Below are 18,373 nucleotides of genomic sequence, written 5' to 3'. Positions count from 1 at the left end.
AGGCAGCGTACCTGGAGAAGTTGACGAGAGAGCAGGGCGTCTTCCTCCGCTAAGGTTGTGGTTAAAGGTGGAAGAAAGCTGTGGCTTGGACAATAAATATCTTATTTTGTTAGTTTCGTGACAATGTTGGTTTTGTTTGTTTATACCTCGTTGCCTCGAGACTAAAAAAAAAATCGGTAGTCCCCTCTGCTTTTTGGGAATTCGGGTTGTGGGACACAGGTCTAGAGTAGGCTCTATGGAATAGCACTACCTTGTAGATCAAATCATCTTAAAAGAGGAGTAAGGAACGTGTGGACATAGAATATGTCAAAAACCTACAGCTCCCCTCCAGAAGAAGACCTTGGCAGGTGGTGCCGTTATGAAATATGTGTTTGATGAACGGTCTAAGAGCGGGGACGATTAGACTGTTCTCATTGATTGCTCCTGTGGGACAGGATTGTGACACCAGTGTAGATGTATCTTGTTGGATGTCTTTGTTTGGGGGTTTGACGTGTAATTCGTGTCAAGGGACTGGTCAACAAGAGATTGCGGAGTACCCAGGGAAAGTATGAGAGGATTGCTGAATCACCAATGCAATGAGAGGCTGCACAGAGCCAAAACACTGATGATGTCTTGAGAGAGACTTGGTAGAATAAAAGAGGCAGAAAAAGAGAGGTGGTGTTGTGGGTAGGGTAAGGTTGGAAGACAGGTTACTGGAGCAGTCCTCAGATTGAATGTTCGCTAACCCTTTAGAAGGGGAAAGTGAATTAGCGAGCCCCTATAAAATCAGGTTGTGATAAAATCAGGTGCAGTAAGTTTCTTGGTCGCATAACAGGAAGGAGTATGTCAAAGATCAATTTCTCATTGTAAGGTTGATCTTCAAAGAATACAGGATTCTTCGGGCACTTGCAGAATCTGATGCTAGCATCCATGATCACATGATACTATCACGTGCTCAGGAGCTGTATGCGGAATGAGGTTTGCCCTTGGCCACGACAACATAACAATCATTGGATCTATTTCAATGGGTCCCAACATGTAGTTCATTATCCATCCAAAACATTTTCAATTCTTGTCTGTCTTTTGATAGTCAAGCTGATCTGATGCTCTGGCTGGTCTACCTTCGTCACAGCAACACCAGCAAGTGTTGTTGACGAAGATTGTTACGAAGTAAATGACACGAAAAATATCAGAAATTGTTTTGAGACTACTAAGCGAAATCATTTGTTATGTTTAGCTCTGATAAGAGTCGTGATATGATTGTCTCCTCCTGCTCGACACGATACCAAATGCATCCGACTTCTCCTCCATCTGACTGCACACCGTCTATAAAGAATAAAACGACTTTGGTACCTGAATTTGGATTTGCATCTGCCACATTTCGATCTGCATCTTACAGTGATAAGCAAATTATTATCGACGTCAATCTGACAAGCCAAGGAGCGATCTCTAACCTTGAGTCAGGGTCTGCCCAAGCGAGCTCCCTTCACAGATATGTACGGAGTACATACCTAGCCCTAGGGAATCCAAACTTCAGAGCTTGGAATATTTACGTTCAAATTCAGAAGGTTGAACGCCAACTTCCTTTTATTCTCGATGACCCCGTATATAGAATAATATTCTATTCTCTACTACAATTATTATACAAGAAGTTGCCGATTGTCGGGGCAGACTTCAAAATTATCTAGGTCATCAGAAGCTCTATTTGCCTCCATTCATGAGAAACGAACTCCAAGACACCAAACCATGATGCATCGAAAAATGCTGCAGCGAATGCCTATCCTGTCCAGATTCCCAATGCAGTCTTTGGTATCGTAAGAAAGAAAGAAAGAAAAGAAAAGGCTCGGCTTGAGCGTCATCAGTTGGATTCCCCGTTTTTGCCATCCGTTGTACATCCAATGTACAAGCATGTACCATTATATTCCACGGCCGTTGGCCTCGAATTATATCCTTCCGAGGAGCCATCAAGGAACCCCGTTACTGAGCGTCTCTCACGTTCTTCTTCACTCCCAAAGCCCACCTCAACTCTCCCAAGACCCTCCGCGATTCTGCCAGGGTCTCTTCGTTTTCACTTTCCCGAGCCGTAGCCTTCTGCTTGATGTCCTTCAATAGAGCTTCTTGCTCCTTCTTGTACGCCTCGAATGCCGCATTGATGTTATCTTTCTCCTTCTCTAGTGCTCTCATCTGCTCCGCTTGCTGCTCGCACAGTGACTGCAGCATATTCATCCTCTCATCGTCGTTCCTCCTCTCTCGAACCAACAACTCGATCTCCTTGCCCAGTTTCACAACGCTCCTGTTGACCTCCGCACGTTGCTCCTTCCAGTGATTCGTCATGGTGTTGTTCCTCCCCTCCATCAACGCAGCGAACAGTTGTGCTTCCTCCACTTTCTGTTTACTCTCCTCCTCTAACGTTTCCATGGCCTGCCTCCAAACGCGTTCCCTTTCGATTGCCGCGTTCGCCTTCTGTCTCTCCGCTTCGATTTGGGCCTTATAATCCGCAACCTGCCGTTCCCTCCTCTTCAACAATGTCTTTGTGATGGCCGCATCATGTAATCGCGACTCGTACTCCGCAGTCAAAGCTTCCATCTTCCCCTCCGCCATCTTCACCGCTTGGTTCGACTCTTCTGCCCGCAGGCGTTCTATATTCAGGTCGCGTTTCAGCATGTCGTTTTCCCCCATCAGCCGCTCTATGACGCGACCCGATTTCCCTAGGTTCGCCTTCCCTACTGCGGCACTCCACTGCGGTGGTGGTGTCCCGTTGCTAATTATGCTTCCCTCTTCCGGAGAGTGCAGATTGTTCGTCGTCGAATATGCCCTTGTGGGCCCGAATTCCGAGGATATTGCCCGTGTGAGGCCGTTCCCTATAGAGTTTTGTCTCGTCAGAGGAGACATGGCACCAAAGTTTTTGGATTCCCTGCCCGTTGAATGGGGCATTGCTAATGAGTCTCCCTTGCTCTGAGCCCGACGCGCATCTTCAGTATATGTGGCGTCAAGGTGTGTAGATTCGGCTGAAACGGATTGTACTGTGCCATTCGAGGTTTTGATATCGTGTAAGGGGGTGGTGCTGTTCAATTTATTCATCGCGCTGAGGGAGATGGGGGTGAGGGTTCCGGGAGGTGCACTGGTTGCAGCACTATTGTTGTCATCGATGCCCGTTACAGGCCTTTGGTTTTCGCTCTCTGAATCCATTTGTCAGTCGTGTGTATGGCTTGGGAATTTAGGAAGTTTCAAGTTTGGCCGTGGTTGTTGGTTTGTTTGGGGCTACCTTGGCCCGCATGCATGAATCCACCAGCAGCAGGAGGCCTGGCTGTGACAAAGAAGACATATTTCTTACCACCAGCATCGGTATGTATTCGTATCTTTCTTTTGTCGCGTTGGAACCATGAACCGTGCGGAGGACGTCGTGACTGTCGATGGGCCATCGCTTATGCCCACTCCCAACGGGTACCCTGTAGATATCCGGGGGCGATCTCCACTACTTGGGTGTCTGTGATCATGTATCTGCTGAACCCAGCCTGTCTGTAACAACGTCGCCGGATGATTGTTGGAGAGCAGCAAGTACACAGTATACAAAGCAACGATTCTACTACTGAAGGATTTGTGAGAGTTGAAGGTATAATAATATAAACCTCGAGTCCGTATTGACTGACATCAATCGGGCCCGCGCCGCTGACGGGGCAGCCATTGCCAATAGTGGAGGCTAAGAAAGGCTCCCGCTCCCATCCACTGTACCCAGATCCGTCCTGGTTTGGACTGGACTGCCGCGCTGCTCGACCCTCGTCGCCCTCGTGTCTAAACGCCAGCTGCCATGTTCCAGCTGCCAAATCTACCTGCATGATCCAAGGCCGCACTTGACGCAAGGGGAGGACTGGTTCCCGCGTCTGTGTGGCGTCATGATGGGGATCTCTTGGGATTCTTCAACGTTTGATCTTCATGGCCAGGGCGCGAAGCCCCAAGATCCGGATGGCAAAGATCCTTGGAGATCGCCTAGTTCCAATAGTTGCAGCGGAGATATTGGAGTCGTGGGCTCCGCAGGGCAAGGTCCTCGAGGATCGCGACGCGTTTCGGGTACAGGCCTGTGGTTGGCTTCGCTTTTACAATAAGCGCCTCTCACTATTGTTCGATATGTGAGTTCATTAGCTCGCAGGTCTCGCATTGTAATTGGATTGGAACAAGCCCGACAACTTTCAGTATGTTTTGGTTCGAAAGACGCTCTACTATTGAGGAAAGCTCGCAGAGAGTTTGAGAATAGCTGGGTCGATGTCTAATTACAAGAAGAGGCCTACCCCGTGTGGAAACTTAGAGAACTTTCTTCCAGTCACGGTTCATTGCTCCCAGATTGCCATCTATCTGATTTTTATTTAAAATATCACAGCTTCCGATGTCAATGCTAGAAATATCTGCTCCGTAGTGATGAGAAGGTGGTTGCAGCACGACATTAACTTCTGCTATATCAGAACAGATTATAAAATCCCTATCTCGACGCGTCTGCATCTATTCCAGCTCCATCTAACCCCAGGCCCCTACCACAACCCCAATAGTTGTTAGTATTGCTCCAATCAAATACCTTTGGGTTATATATCAGCCCCAGGTGATAGACCTCTCCAGCTCTCCACTTCAGGCTATCATCACAATACCCCGGTCTCCATATCTTTCCGTCTCCCACAGATGGGGCGTCTGGTAGGGATCATCTCACCTCGGGAGAAATGTACTCTCTGTAGGAAGTACTGTGCTGGCCCAATCATGTCATTCACAGCTACCGCCGAAGTGGAATGGTTTCAATGAATTGGCTCCCACAAGGGTAGATTTAACTAACTTTTCAGCCGTCGTAGGAAGATATTGTGAAGCATCGAATGTGTTTGAGGTCTGTGGTGATAGAAGAGGTAATGCGTGAGAGAAGTTAGCACGAATGGATGGGTTGACACATATTGGTCGATCAATTTCATGTCCGTCACCCAGGCGAATAGGATCGATCCAAGGTATGCCTCGAGTCAAACAAAGTTTCCTAAGGGCATTTCGTGCTTTGACATTTGTGTTTCGTTTGACGGAACAACCACGGAGTGTAGACCCAGAGAAGATCATCAATCCATATTGGTGCGGGAAAGAGACATATGTGCAACCCATGCTGCTCTGATCCTGGAGGTTGATTCGATTGAAAAGGAATGTTCGACTGAAGGAATATCAAAGATACCGGTACTCATCTTAACGAAACAAGTGATGTCGAATATCAGGAGACTTCAAGTTCTACATCGTTTTCTTATAGGGACCAACCTCCGCGAGATACCTCGGTTTAGAAGCATACCCAAATAAACCTCTTCCTCGAGTCCAATCTCCTCTACCAAAATAAACGAAAATCGAGTGACGCATACGACATGATTTCTATCATTCCTCGAGAACTCTAATACATAGCACTACTAACGCGAAACTTTTCGGCAACTTAAAGAAAACTTCAACGCTGTTTAAACGCATCCTTGTTGCGCATTGCAAATTACGGAGTTGAGCAACCGAAATCATGACAGCCGTCAGAATATCACTCTCCCGACATACAACGGCTACCTCCTTGCGCTTGATAGGTCACCCGGTACCCGATCAGTGTGATTCCAATCTGAACGATGCTGCAATCCAACTGAACGGACTCTATTCCGATTTTCTCGCTGTCTTGCAATGTATCCGACAGCAAGCTCTGTCCCAGTATGCACCAGTAAGCCAAAGAAATCTCTAAACACCAAACGCCATTGTTATCCCAAACTTCTACTCGACAAATGCTGAGTGGGGGGGGTTAAAGGCCATTCGAGATATTCGAGATCTTTGGCCAAACAACTGCCTTCTCTAACGCTTGCAAAACATCTGCTTTCAAATCTTCAGCATCCTCAACCCCGCAACTAATCCGCACTAGATCATCAAATACACCGACCGCCTCCCTCTGCTCCTTTGGAATCCCTGCATGCGTCATGCTACCAGGAACTTCAACTAGACTTTCTACTCCTCCGAGACTTTCTGCTAATGTGAAGATATTGGTCGCTTGGCAGAATCGCTCAGCTGCTGCTGATCCCCCCTTGATTCTAAACGAGAGCATTCCTCCGCCCATACCATCACGGTGTTGCTTTTTAGCAATGGCCCGATGAGGGTGCGAGTCCAGCCCCGGGTAGTTGACTGCAATGACATGCGGAGAAGCTTCCAGCGTGTGTGCAATAAGCGTAGCGTTGATCGTGGCCTCCCTTGCTCTTAAATGCAGCGTTTTCAGTCCTCGATGTGCAAGCCAACTATCAAACGCAGATGGGATAGCTCCAATCGCATTCTGCAAGAAGCCCAATCTCTCCTTCATAGCATCCGAGTTGAAAGCAGCAACACCCATCACCACATCCGAATGGCCATTGATATATTTCGTCACCGAATGAACCACAATATCTGCGCCATGATCAAGCGGGTTCTGGACATATGGGCTGAGGAATGTATTGTCGACGACAACCATGATGCCATATTCATGAGCTTGAGAAGCCACTGCTCTTATATCCACGAGCCGAAGAGTAGGGTTGGAAGGCGATTCGATCCACACCAGCTTTGTCTCTGGCGTAATGTGCTCCCGAATATCCACTTCGATCTCCGGCGTGAAAGTCACCCTCACCCCGTGTGCCTTCGCGACTTGTGTAAAGTATCTATGCGTTCCTCCATAGACGTCAGATACCGAAATAATGTGGGAGCCTGCCGCCAGACTCTGCAAGACCACCGCAGTAGTTGCGCTTCCGGATGCAAAGGCTAGGGCATATTTTGCGTGCTCTAGAGCTGCAACGGCTGCCTCAAAGTTTGTTCGATTGGGATTCGAGGAACGACTGTATTCATAGGCGCCCACCGGTTTCCCGACGCCGTTCTGTGCGAATGTCGTGGAGAGGGAGATGGGCTCGATTACTGCCCCGGTGACAGGATCGTGGGGGGACCCAGCATGAACGGCCAGAGTTCCAAAGCGCTGTACTGGAGAGGGAGCGCGAGGTGGGGTCTCAATTGGATGGTCGGTGAAGGTCATCTTGAGGAGCCGGGGTGATGCGGGGTAGCTTTGGAGACAAGAGGATTAGATTTCCCTTGAGCGAGTTAATAAGTAAATATATATATACCTAGGTTGAGATAACGTGATGTGATGTGATCAGTGGCAAGGACGAAGAAAAGTATTCCGCAATAATGAAAATTTCCAAGGGATTTGAAGGAGATGTAAAGGGAACTGAATTCAGGATTTCTGGATGGTGAATCGGTGATTGATAAGGCTGGACTAAACCCTCTTTAGCCTGGGGGCAGAGCACGCAAGCGGTTGGCAGCGGCTTTGTTCTGTTGAGGCTCTTATAGGGTTCACGGTGTGCCAACCCCGATGCGGACAGGCGCATGTTGGATATCAGAAACACCAGTCCTTTGATATTCTTGTACCTTACATTGCAACTTGCAAGCTCTTCTCGACGTGGCGGGCCGGGGAATGGAGTACAAAAGCTCCACTGCGCTTGACATCCGAGGCCCATGTGGGATCTACTCCGTGCAGAACCTCGCTAACTAAGCAGCGCCCGCTCTTCTCTCCAAGGCTTCCGCGTCGGACAGCGAGGGAATCCTTAACCAGCTGAGCTCCAATTGTATCATGATGCGCAGTCCTCTTTGGCCACAGACGTATCCCGTCCCTCGACCGTGAAATGCCACCAAGGAGGTCTCACAAGAAGTCCAAGGCTGGCTGCAAAAGATGTAAGACCCGCAAAATCAAGGTCAGCGCCTCGTATTCTGTGCCTCTTCCCCAGTCTTATGTTTCTTCAGTGCGACGAGCTTCATCCAATATGCGGGAACTGCTCTAAGCATGGCGTATCTTGTGATTTCCAAGATTCTGGGTTCGCACCCTCGACTCCGAACCCTTCCTCGAATCCGCTTCGAAACGGACGGTACTCGACCGAGACTCCCAGTATCTCTGCCTCTTCTCCTGGCTCGAATTCGGCAGTGGTCTCATTCTACCGGACTCCAATTGACCCCGTGAGGGCAAGCCTTAATCCCGCAGCCTCTCGTTCTCTTGAGCTCAAGCTCATGCATCACTACACGGTATCAACCGCAAACACGTTTTCAGACCAGCAAGCCCAGAAGGAAGCATGGCAGCTCAGTGTTCCAACAATAGCATATGATGCACAATATCTCATGGATGCGATCCTTGCTGTATCAGCCCTGCACCTTAGAGCTCTTCATCCCAATGACCAAACCCTTATCCGAGCTTCACACGGCTACATGGCTTCGGCCTTAGCCCAGTACTCGTCTCTGCTAAGAAATGGTGTTTCCGAATACAATGCTGAAGCTCTTTTCACCACAGCCGCCCTCATAGCTTTCCAATCCTCTGCCTCTCGCCGCTTCGATGATTCGGATGGCGAATACGCCTTACCACTTGCCTGGTTCCATTCCTTCCAAGGAGTCAAGACAGTAGTGATGGCCAGCTGGCAGTGGCTGCGGAATAGCGACCGGATACACCCAATCATTAGTGCGCAGCCGCCACTTCGTCTGAACCTCCATCCTGACAATAAAACGTTCTTTTCACCTCTTCTAGAAGGCATGGACGAACAGCTCGCGGCTGAAGCCGAGAGGACACGAGCGGAGACAAAGCAGGGGTATGAACATGCTATTGCATTTCTCAACTGGGCACACCAGAAACCAGAGCGTGCTCGCATTATTGGCTTCGCTGCTACAGTCTCCCGACGCTTCGTGACGTTGATCGGACAGCACGATCCTAGAGCGTTAGTGATAATTGCGTGTTATTTTGCTATGACTAAAGTAGTGGATGATGTGTGGTGGCTGCATGGTGTTGCAAAGAGGGAAGTGAATGGGATATATGGATTGTTGCCAATCGAGTGGTTGGCGAAGATGGAGTGGCCAATGAGGATTGCAAATCATGAGGGTCCGGTGGACGATGATACTTGGGGGATTAATAACTGGTCAACCGAAGAGCCAGAGGTTAAAGAGGAGATAGAAGGAGGTGTAAGAGCCCATATCGATATGCTTGCCGAGTTTATGAATGACTGCGCTCCGCAACAGCCACCAGATTGAAGGAAGAATAGTGGGATACTACTATTTACATCCTCGGCATTGGATGAAGTGCATATTTATTTTGCTATGAGATTTGAAGCAAGTTAGAAGAAGGGCTGTGCCTACAGGGCCCATCATTCAGACATGCCATAGAGCTGCTCGTGGTGTGTTTCTTCATATGCTTCCTGAAACGCATACTGATGGAAATAAAGATAGGAGCAAGGCCAGAAAGCTGGTTTATTCTCTTCCCGAAGAGAGCCTGCACAATCGAGAGAAATTGTACTGTACTACCATTAGCCAGCTAATCACCTAGTTATTCCAAGATTTACTCGGTAATCGGTGGCTGATTTTACGAAAGTTCACTGGCATATTTTGAGTCAAGGTGCCATTACCAACCATCCTGTGGGTCTCACAAGAGCAATATAGAATTCTGGAGAGTTTGTAGTCAAACGCTCCACAGAATTTCTTCAACGGAACGGCCCAACCCGTTACCCCACCTCCAGCTGATACTATGTAGTCATGTGTATATAAAGACAGGAGGGACATTAAGGATACCTCGATACACGTGTATTTTTTCCCGTGTAGTCCCGAAGGGAGGTAGAATGAGCGCTAATCTAGGCAGATAGTACAGTAAGTTATGGAAGAAAAACGGTCAATTCTTGATATATTCAGGTACGACTTTATAGGAACTCTGCAAAGGCTGCCGATGAGGCAATACCTCTTGAGTTTAGTAAAATCACTTTCAATCACAGATGGCATAGAAGTCAAAGGTAGGGGATCCACATTCTCGATCCTTTGGATTGTGATTTTTTCAACCGGACCAGCCCGATCACAAACCCCTGAAGTTCAGACCCGCCCATCACCACTACTAGTACACATTGCGATTCATATAAAGAACAAATGTCCGTAGCTTTCAACCCATACCGGGTACCGGATTCCCTGTACGCCATCCCATGCTTTACGGTGACATCCATGTTGCTAAATTACATCCAAAGATCATGTTTCCCTCTCTAACATGAAAGAAGCCTCATGCTGCGGCAGTAACATCATTCGTATCCTTTGTGTCGTCTTCGGGAGCCTTTAACCGGTCTGCAAAGCCTGGTCGCCATTTTGAGAGGTATTTGGCCGCTATTGGTTTTGCATCATCATCTACACCGTCTGGTCAGCAGTAGCTTTGTGAAAAGATTTGGGGAATCATACAAGTAGCCCATACGTCCTCCACGGCGTCCAACGCCATTTCCCTTACTGGCGGTCTCATCATAACCAAATACAGCAAACTGGTTAATGCCAAGTTGACCATCGCAGGATCTCGACACAACCCCTTGACCCTGTCCAGAACTGCTGAACTAAGCCCGGGAATCTCGCTCAAAAATCTGGTAAGCACTTTGTCCCTCGCATCTAGATACGGTACAATTCCATCCAGGACTTTGAGGACCCATTTTTCGTAATGGAGAACAGCCTCTCCCCCTAGCTTCATTTGGATCCTATCATTATACCATTCTTCACACAGCCAAGCAACCGCAATGTCGATTCGTTTGCGGAAATCTTCTACCACGTACATGTATAAGGACTCGCGGATATTATTGAAGAGGGACAACGGAGAAGATGTTTCGGGTTCCGCTTTGATGGCATCGGATGGCTCTTCTAATCCAGCCGCTGCGCGAGTTGCAAGTCGAGTAATAATGGTGATCCAAGCATCTCGGTCGTATGCACTAGCCGCTAGTCTGTTCATGCCTGCTTTTGTCTTCTTTCCTGGTTCTTCTAGGGTCTGCATCACTCCAAAAACACGAGAGACTGTTCCTTGACCAATCTGGGCTGCCTGATCTGGAGTTAATGGTGGTGGAGGCGACAATGTAAACGTTCCAAGAGCCATATCGGGTGCTCTGACCTCTGGCTCTTCTGGTGGAGCAGTGTCAAGCTTGTTTAGAATTTGCTCTGTGTCTTCCGCGCTGTAAAAGTCTGGTTCGTAATCGTCGTCATCCTCCTCAACACCTAAGGGAGCAGTTTCGGGATTCAGTTCTTCCGGTTGAGCTGCGTTCAGAGATTGATATCGATTTCGTATGCCCTAGACTGGTGTTAGTTAATACACAAATGAGAGTGTTGGGCACCTACTTCAATCGCCTGGTTAAGTGTATCCGAATCTATTCTTTGTAGGATTGGGATGCCAATCTTGAGGACTAGGTCTTCTGATAATTGAGCAACATCGAAAGTTTTCAGTGCTTCATCCGTAGTTATCGTAAACAGTTCCGCAATAGTGTGAGGCCCTGGAGTCAAAGGAGGAACATATAATCGACTAGCAGCGGAATTTGTGACCTGTGCACCAAGTTTCTGTCTCTTTGTAGGATCCAATCCATCGGTAGGTTCAGGGGGTCCTCGCTTCCTACTTGGTTCATCGAAAATTTCCATTCTTGACTTCATCATTCGCTCGACATATTGCTGGATCCGTCCGGCGAGGGGGTTTTGGGGATCACTACATCTATTAGCACACCGGTAGCAAGGGAGTACAGGCAATAGGCATACCGCTTGTTAATGTGAATGAGCAATGACCTTGTGGTCTTTTCCATAGATTTAACCATAACACGAAGCTTCGGTGTCATAGGGGAATTGGCTTGCTTAAGGGGGTTGAAGTTTAGGATGACATTCAGGATCTTATTCGAAATACGGGGGCGTGCTCGAATTAGAATGGAAAGAGAATTCAAAGTAGCATTAACCAAAACCGCGTCGCTGTGATCATCAGCAAGTGCTATAACGTATTGGGGCTGTACTACTTACCTGACATTCTCTTGGAATACTCCCAGCATTCTGTCAAGCAGACCTGATGCTTCGGCTTCAAGATTTCGAGGTGGGATGAGAGGATGATTGTGAGGCACCATTGACAGAGAGATTTCTACCGGATTACCTCGCTGAGCATGTCATTAGTTGGAGCACCAGAAGCAATCAGAAATCGGCCATACCCTTTGATCGGCATCAGGGCCTGCCGTTTGGACTAATACTACTCGCTGGGCGAATTTGATGCAGCATATTCGCACACCTGTAGGAGCAGAGTCCCATATGCGCAGTATTCTCGATTTGATCGCAGTCATTCGTTCCCAGGTTGGTCCGTCATAAGGGTTGTTGACACTGTTTACGCATGCTTGTCAGATTCTGATCACCAGTATCCTCTTAACCAAGCCAGCCATGTCCATCAGAGGTATAGGAATCCTATCAAGTCCTATGGTGCTAACATCTGCAGGGATTCACGTCTAGGTGTTAGAAGCATGGGACAACGTACATCCATCTGAACACATAAGGGTATATGCTCGCAGCAGTCTGCACAACGCTCTTCACGACAGCACTATCCTCGTGTGGGTTCTCAAGCATAGACTTCAAAGTCTCCAAAACAATCAGACTCAAGGTCTCCTTCTGTTGCGATGGCACCGTAGGACTCGCAAAAGTCTCTGCAAGGAAATCCGCAACCCATCTTTTCAGTTCTATCCTGGCTTCGCGATTTATGATTGGGAGGATCCCTTGGATGATCTGAGGGTAGTAGTTGGCATCACTCAAGACGAGTCTTCGCGCATCATCCAACTGTTTTATTTGTTCCGCGATTGATAGAGCGACGGGAGCTGCCATGGTAAACTCTTCAGTATCTGCGACACAGGTCTACGAGGTGTCGGAGGGGAGCTGCATGTGAGGAACTGTTGCTCATTAACTTGGTCGCTGATGGTGAATTGAAGTGCTGTATGACCTGTTCATACTGTTGCTCGAGCGTCGAGGTGAGAAGGTTGAGAACAGCTCTTTACATGAGGTGTGGTACACGCGCGACTACTACTTCATCGCGCAGCTTGGGGTTTAAATAAGGTTTCGGCCTCAGGCATCAACAACTAGAGTATCCACCTCGAAAATGGCACGCTCGAAGAGTCGAAGTACTTTAAAACAAAATAATCTCTATTGCGAAACAAGATGGCAGTGTAAGCTTCGAATCACTATCCGTTTATTAGGCATACATATTGACAAGCTCTGCAGCATACCTAGATCTTCCTATTATGACAAGCATTACAAACAATCTGCAGCTCTCATTCGAGCGAGGAGGCCATATCTTGTTAAAAATGCCTTAACAGGATTAGGAATATTTGGTTTTTGCATGGGAGTCTGTGAGTAAAAGTCTCAAGTTCCTCTATCAAGGTCTCACTAACACGGTTGCCAGACGTTTTCACACTCAAAGCCGTTTCTCAAGACGAGTTCGAAGACGTTAAAGTTCCCGATGCTCCGGCGCAATCACCTCAAGGGAAATGAACAAAGGGAGAAAAAGGGAGCAAGCAAATATAGAAGGAATCGAAGAGGGAATCTGTACAACAAGGATAGCGTTGGACCGGAGTTTTTCGACAGAAGCACAGGTGAATGGGAATGCATGGCGTTTGATCACAAAGACACTCCAATTCGGTATCATCGAGGCAAAACATCAATTGTATCTATCATCAGTACAAGTTCTTGATGCAAATGCAAGTCACTGCCAAAGATATTCATGATTATGTTATGTCTACAGACCTCTTCCATATCCAGAGCCCAATGCCAATTACTCAACGCCAATAACATATTCGCCGTCATAATCATAGATACAAGGTCAAAATCGGCCCAAGACGGTAGACGACTGCTCTCGCCTAGCCTCCTGTGGAAAATCACGAGGTCTTTCCAAGAAACCAGAACTTGCCGCTGGGGTTGAATGCTGAATCCCATTACTTTTGGGACCATCATCTGGCAATGTCGGTTGCGGACGGCTCAATTGTGGTGACAATGACGTTTGGCGGCTGCCTAATGGCGACGGGGCGATTGTGTGAGAGTGAGCGGGATTTGAGAACGGATTGTGAGGGGATACACGACCAGACGCTTGGCCTCCGAAAGGGAGGCCATTCGTATGTTGCAATGAGGATGAAGAGCTTGAAAAGGTTCCCGAAATCGGTCCTCCTAGACCATGCTGGTGTGACTGCCGGCGCGGCTGAGGGACCTGCGAAAGAGGGCTGGTTGTCCTGGACGCTTGTTGGCCTGAAGTCTGCCGTTGAAGTAGATGCACGTGTGAAGGATGTTGAGGGTTCGCCCATGGTGTCTGCTCAATGAATTGCTCTTCAGCCGGCTTAAAACTGGATGTCGATCCTGCTGTACGTAGCGCGGCCAGTTCTTGGAGTGGCAACCCTACAGGCTGCATGGTATGAGGCTGCTTCGCTCGCTGATCTCGAGTTAGCTTCCAGAAAGTTAACCTTGCTGCTCGAGTGGAGAGAGGTCAACAACGTACCCCCATTTTTTGTAGATCTTCTTCTAATTCTGCATCTGTGGCAGTGGCCATTGGCGGAGCAGCAGGAAATCCAACATATTTTGCGACGCCAGAAAGAATCGAGACTTCATTACTGTACGCAACTTGGTTCATAACCTGCTGTGACCGCCGTGTCGGAAACTTCAGGATATAGTCTGGCACGCTGCCGGCGTAACTCCTTCGGTCATGTTGTATCTCGTACCATTGTTTACCCAGTTGTTCTAGCTTCTTTTCCCGTATAGCTCGGACGTCTTGCTTAAATTGTACGAGAATCTGACTCCTCCTTGCCACTGCGTATGTCCTAAGGGTTTGTAGTTCGTATTCTCGTAGCTTCTGGCTCACTCGAATCCTCTCGTCTCGTCGAGCATCAATACATTGCATCATTGCGAGGTATTCAGGATGTGTGGGTTTATCTTGTCGAAGCATCGCCTCTTCACGATTCAATTGCTCAAGGCGATCATCGTATAGTCTGTCGTTTGGTCAGCGGTGGTCTTGAATCTCTATACTAATACTTACCGGTCTCTGAAGGTTGCGAACTGTCGCTCGATTGTCCCTAACTGTTCCAGCGCAATGCGCTTCCTTTCCACTGCAAGGTCGTCAGCATCATCGTCTCTAGTTGAATGCAAGGGAGTGACCTACGTTCGTCTTCATTCTTTAATGCAATCTCTGCCTCATCCTCCGCCTCATTTTCTGGGTTTTCGTCGTCACCATTTAATACCGCATTACCCTCAGGGCGAGCTTCTGGGTCTTCGTCGTGGCTGCTGATTCCATTCTCAACGGGTTTCTTCTTCTTCCGGCCCCGCTTCTTGGGGGATGTTGGTATCTCAGTCGTCTCCGGGGCCTCTTCCTCGGCCACAATAGGCGGTTGGGGCTCTTCAGGCACCTCGTCTTCGTGTTCCCCGCCTTCCTCACCAGACATATTCCCGCTTGTAGGATTGGATGTATCGCCCTCTTCTTCGGGGTGTTCCTCGTCTTCAATCGCATAGTCATCGCCGGGCGTCATCACGGACCCTGTGCGCTTGCGTAAAGGTTCGTCGGCATCGTTGTCCAAGACACTGGCTGCGCCTGTAGATCGTTTGCGCTTTCGAGTATCAGAATCTGTGACCGATAGAGCCCTCTTCTTTTCGCCGGAGGAATCATCTAATGATGTTGCGACCGTTGTTGGTTCGGCAGCGTCATCGTGAACAGAGCTCTTAGGGGACCCGTGGACGGAGATGTCGTCGTCAGACAATGGGGCTTCATCTTCTTCGCCGTCTTCATCATCTGCCGATATTTGATTGTTTAGCTTGCTTGGACTCCGCTCGTAGACTTGGCCGTCGTTGTGGGAGCTCAAGACGACGTCCTTGTGGGTTCGAATTTTGTTAGGAGACTCTTCGAGTCTTTCCGTCTCCGCCTCGGAATCATTATCGTTGTCGGACGCATTGCTGTGATCATCTGAGGCTTCGGCCTCCTCATCTTGGTGAGATTCTCGATACTCAATCTCGCTCAAGCTGCTCGAGCCGTCTCCGTCCACATCGCTCAACTCGTCCAAAGATGCTTCTTGTCGGGCGGCTTGCAGAATGGCGTCTGCCGCCTGGTTCATATCGATGCTCATTGCTCGCTGGAGGATATCCTAGCCCAGTCTTGCTTGGATATACTGTGGTGTTCACATAACCTCGCGTTGGAGGTATTCCTTTGACTGCTTCGCGAGACGATCAGCGCCAATGTAGAAATGTGGTGGACTGAGGGATTTGGAGGAATGGTGGACGATTGGAGGTGAAAGATGAGCTCTGATACATACACGGGTAACAGCTCGCCCTGCGATTTGAAGAATGTCGCTCTTGTGAAGGGTTCTGCTGAGTGATGAGAGCGGAGCTGGGCAAGACTGCCTTTGGTCCTTTCGGTCCAACAGCCCCCATGATCGCGCTTCCCGACTTTGACGCTAGGTCCACATCGGAGGTTCGTATCGATAAACCCCGACATTATTTCTTGTATTTTTTTGCAGGTTCAGCACGACCACCCCACAACGACGAATTGCCCTCTGTTCCTCACGAACTATAATTCGCGATGGGGAAGCGAAGTCATAAAGAAACAGAGGCGGTCGAGAAGCAGTCCAACGGGGTTCGCGATGTCAAAAGCTCAATTCTGGTTGATGACAAGGCTGTTGACCCAACCCTAGCCCTGCTCTTTGCCTCGAGCGTAAAGTCCTCCTCAAGAGAAGAGAATACATTACATGAAAGCTAATATGTTCCTATAGGCAGGACCGGTTCAACCACCTCCTAAATCCCGTTATGAACAGCCACCTCCACCTAAAAATAACAATGTCGAGGCAGACTCCGCTGAAGAATCCGACGAGGAAGAGGCTGGGTCCGAGGCCGACGACGATGATTTGAGCAGTGTGGACAAAGATCTTGAAGATGCAAATATTGAAGATCTATCAGATGAACCTGAAGAATCGGAGGAGTCAGATGAAGCCGAAGAGGAGCCCAATCTGGACAAGCTGATTGAGGCATCTACCATTAAACCTGAACGAAGTCGCAAGAGGAAGGCGGATGAGGAAGATTTAGAGAGCCGATACATGCAGCAATTGGCGAAAGAGGAAGAAAAAGAGGAGCAGGAACGACAAGCTGAGCGACGATCAAAGCGCCAGAGGTTAGCAGCGAAACAAGATGCGGATAAGTCAGAGGAGGAGAATCTCGACGAAGACATGGCAGAAGCTTCAGAAGACGAAAATACGAGTGGCGATGATGAATCGGATGAAAATACTAGGACTGCTCCATCAGACATTCCTATGCACGAATCGTTAGCGCCAAGCAAAGATGCGGTTGAACTCGAGAAGGCCTCGCGGACAGTCTTCCTGGCCAACGTCTCTACCCTCGCAATATCCTCCAAATCGGCCAAAAAGACTCTCCTAGCACACATGGCCTCCTTCTTCCCCGATATCCCTGAAGCAACCGAAGGGAAGCCTGCCCACAAAGTCGAATCTATCCGTTTTAGATCCACAGCCTACGCTGGAACCTCTCTCCCCAAGAAGGCGGCTTTTGTGAAAAAAGATCTTATGGCAGCCACAACAAAGAGCACAAACGCGTATGTCGTCTACTCATCCGCATTCGCAGCCAGAGAGGCAGTCAAGCGATTGAACGGCACCATGGTCCTCGACCGCCATCTCCGTGTAGATGGAGTAGCCCATCCAGCAAAGACAGACCACCGCCGCTGCGTCTTCGTTGGCAATCTTGGATTTGTGGACGACGAAAGCATGCTTGACCAAGGCGGAGAGAATGAGCGCAAGCGCTCCAAGATACCATCTGATGTGGAAGAAGGTTTATGGCGACAATTCAGTAAGGCAGGAACAGTAGAGAGTGTACGAGTTGTACGGGACGAGAAGACCAGGGTTGGAAAGGGCTTTGCCTATGTGCAATTTCATGTCGGTCATAGCTCTACCTCTCTGTTTGAATTATGCTAAATAGTGATGTATAGGACCCGAATGCAGTCGAAGCCGCACTCCTTTTCAACGGAAAGAAATACCCGCCAATGCTACCCCGCATTCTGCGCGTCGTCCGCGCAAAAGCAGTTCGTAAAACGGCGCTCGCATCACAAGCAGCGCGGTCTGGCTCTAAAGCCCGAAACGCCAATAAGGAACGTATCTATAATCCCAAGCTTTCCTCCGAAGCGGCCTCCCTCCAAGGCCGAGCCAGCAAACTTTTAGGTAAAGCTGGAGCTGCACAGTTAAAGAAGAAAGAGGGGAGTGGCGCTAATATGACGGAGCTCGGGAAGAGGGGGCAGGGGCAGAAGACTGGACTTGAAGGAGGGAGTAAGATTGAAGGTATTGCGAAGACGCCTGAGAGTATTGTGTTTGAGGGCTATAGAGCAAGTGCCAAAGCTGGCAAGCCACGCTTGAAGATTGGTAAAGGTGGGGGAAAGAATAAGGGCAAGCCGAAGACAAGGAGTAGTAAGAGAGCGAGTGACTGGAAGAAATCGGGTGGGAAGAAGTGAAGAATTAGAAAACAGGAGTTAGGGCCATTTTAAAAGAGGATGGGAGCAATTGTATTGGATATAGCTGACTGGTTTATGGCTGTCACGAGTCTACTATGATTCCCT

General features: G+C 48.7%; 7 protein-coding genes across 7 annotated transcripts; 3 read left to right on the top strand and 4 right to left on the bottom strand.

The window, feature by feature from the left end:
- Positions 1 to 1,956: 1,956 nt before the first annotated feature.
- On the bottom strand, positions 1,957 to 2,871 carry M430DRAFT_95138 (hypothetical protein; the record flags this gene model as incomplete). Its single annotated transcript, XM_024869875.1, has 1 exon — positions 1,957 to 2,871. One exon carries the CDS (start codon positions 2,869 to 2,871, stop codon positions 1,957 to 1,959), a length of 915 nt encoding a protein of 304 aa, XP_024723790.1.
- A 2,887-nt stretch (positions 2,872 to 5,758) lies between these two features.
- On the bottom strand, positions 5,759 to 7,000 carry M430DRAFT_95877 (hypothetical protein; the record flags this gene model as incomplete). Its single annotated transcript, XM_024869909.1, has 1 exon — positions 5,759 to 7,000. One exon carries the CDS (start codon positions 6,998 to 7,000, stop codon positions 5,759 to 5,761), a length of 1,242 nt encoding a protein of 413 aa, XP_024723789.1.
- A 646-nt stretch (positions 7,001 to 7,646) lies between these two features.
- On the top strand, positions 7,647 to 9,030 carry M430DRAFT_95721 (hypothetical protein; the record flags this gene model as incomplete). Its single annotated transcript, XM_024869904.1, has 2 exons — positions 7,647 to 7,715; positions 7,765 to 9,030. The coding sequence occupies 2 exons, from the start codon at positions 7,647 to 7,649 to the stop codon at positions 9,028 to 9,030; spliced, it is 1,335 nt and encodes a 444-aa protein (XP_024723788.1).
- A 1,006-nt stretch (positions 9,031 to 10,036) lies between these two features.
- On the bottom strand, positions 10,037 to 12,621 carry M430DRAFT_96187 (hypothetical protein; the record flags this gene model as incomplete). Its single annotated transcript, XM_024869932.1, has 7 exons — positions 10,037 to 10,158; positions 10,210 to 11,074; positions 11,122 to 11,479; positions 11,530 to 11,733; positions 11,782 to 11,912; positions 11,964 to 12,129; positions 12,281 to 12,621. 7 exons carry the CDS (start codon positions 12,619 to 12,621, stop codon positions 10,037 to 10,039), a joined length of 2,187 nt encoding a protein of 728 aa, XP_024723787.1.
- A 303-nt stretch (positions 12,622 to 12,924) lies between these two features.
- M430DRAFT_114665 (hypothetical protein) lies at positions 12,925 to 13,435 on the top strand. Its single transcript, XM_024861565.1, has 3 exons — positions 12,925 to 12,959; positions 13,015 to 13,142; positions 13,196 to 13,435. Exons 1-3 carry the CDS (start codon positions 12,952 to 12,954, stop codon positions 13,282 to 13,284), a joined length of 225 nt encoding a protein of 74 aa, XP_024723786.1. The 5' UTR covers positions 12,925 to 12,951; the 3' UTR covers positions 13,285 to 13,435.
- Positions 13,436 to 13,612: 177 nt separating this feature from the next.
- M430DRAFT_55988 (hypothetical protein) lies at positions 13,613 to 16,120 on the bottom strand (the record flags this gene model as incomplete). Its single annotated transcript, XM_024868578.1, has 4 exons — positions 14,936 to 16,120; positions 14,813 to 14,882; positions 14,279 to 14,765; positions 13,613 to 14,227 (listed from the first exon to the last, which is right to left on the bottom strand). Exons 1-4 carry the CDS (start codon positions 15,888 to 15,890, stop codon positions 13,613 to 13,615), a joined length of 2,127 nt encoding a protein of 708 aa, XP_024723785.1. The 5' UTR covers positions 15,891 to 16,120.
- Positions 16,121 to 16,342: 222 nt separating this feature from the next.
- M430DRAFT_47679 (hypothetical protein) lies at positions 16,343 to 18,268 on the top strand (the record flags this gene model as incomplete). The annotated part of the gene is made up of 3 exons (XM_024867947.1): positions 16,343 to 16,474; positions 16,533 to 17,699; positions 17,753 to 18,268. The coding sequence occupies 3 exons, from the start codon at positions 16,343 to 16,345 to the stop codon at positions 18,266 to 18,268; spliced, it is 1,815 nt and encodes a 604-aa protein (XP_024723784.1).
- Positions 18,269 to 18,373: the final 105 nt, after the last annotated feature.

The sequence above is a fragment of the Amorphotheca resinae genome (assembly GCF_003019875.1).
Source record: "Amorphotheca resinae ATCC 22711 unplaced genomic scaffold M430scaffold_2, whole genome shotgun sequence".
NCBI lineage: Eukaryota > Fungi > Ascomycota > Leotiomycetes > Helotiales > Amorphothecaceae > Amorphotheca > Amorphotheca resinae.
This window is presented reverse-complemented; position numbering and strand designations above follow the sequence as displayed.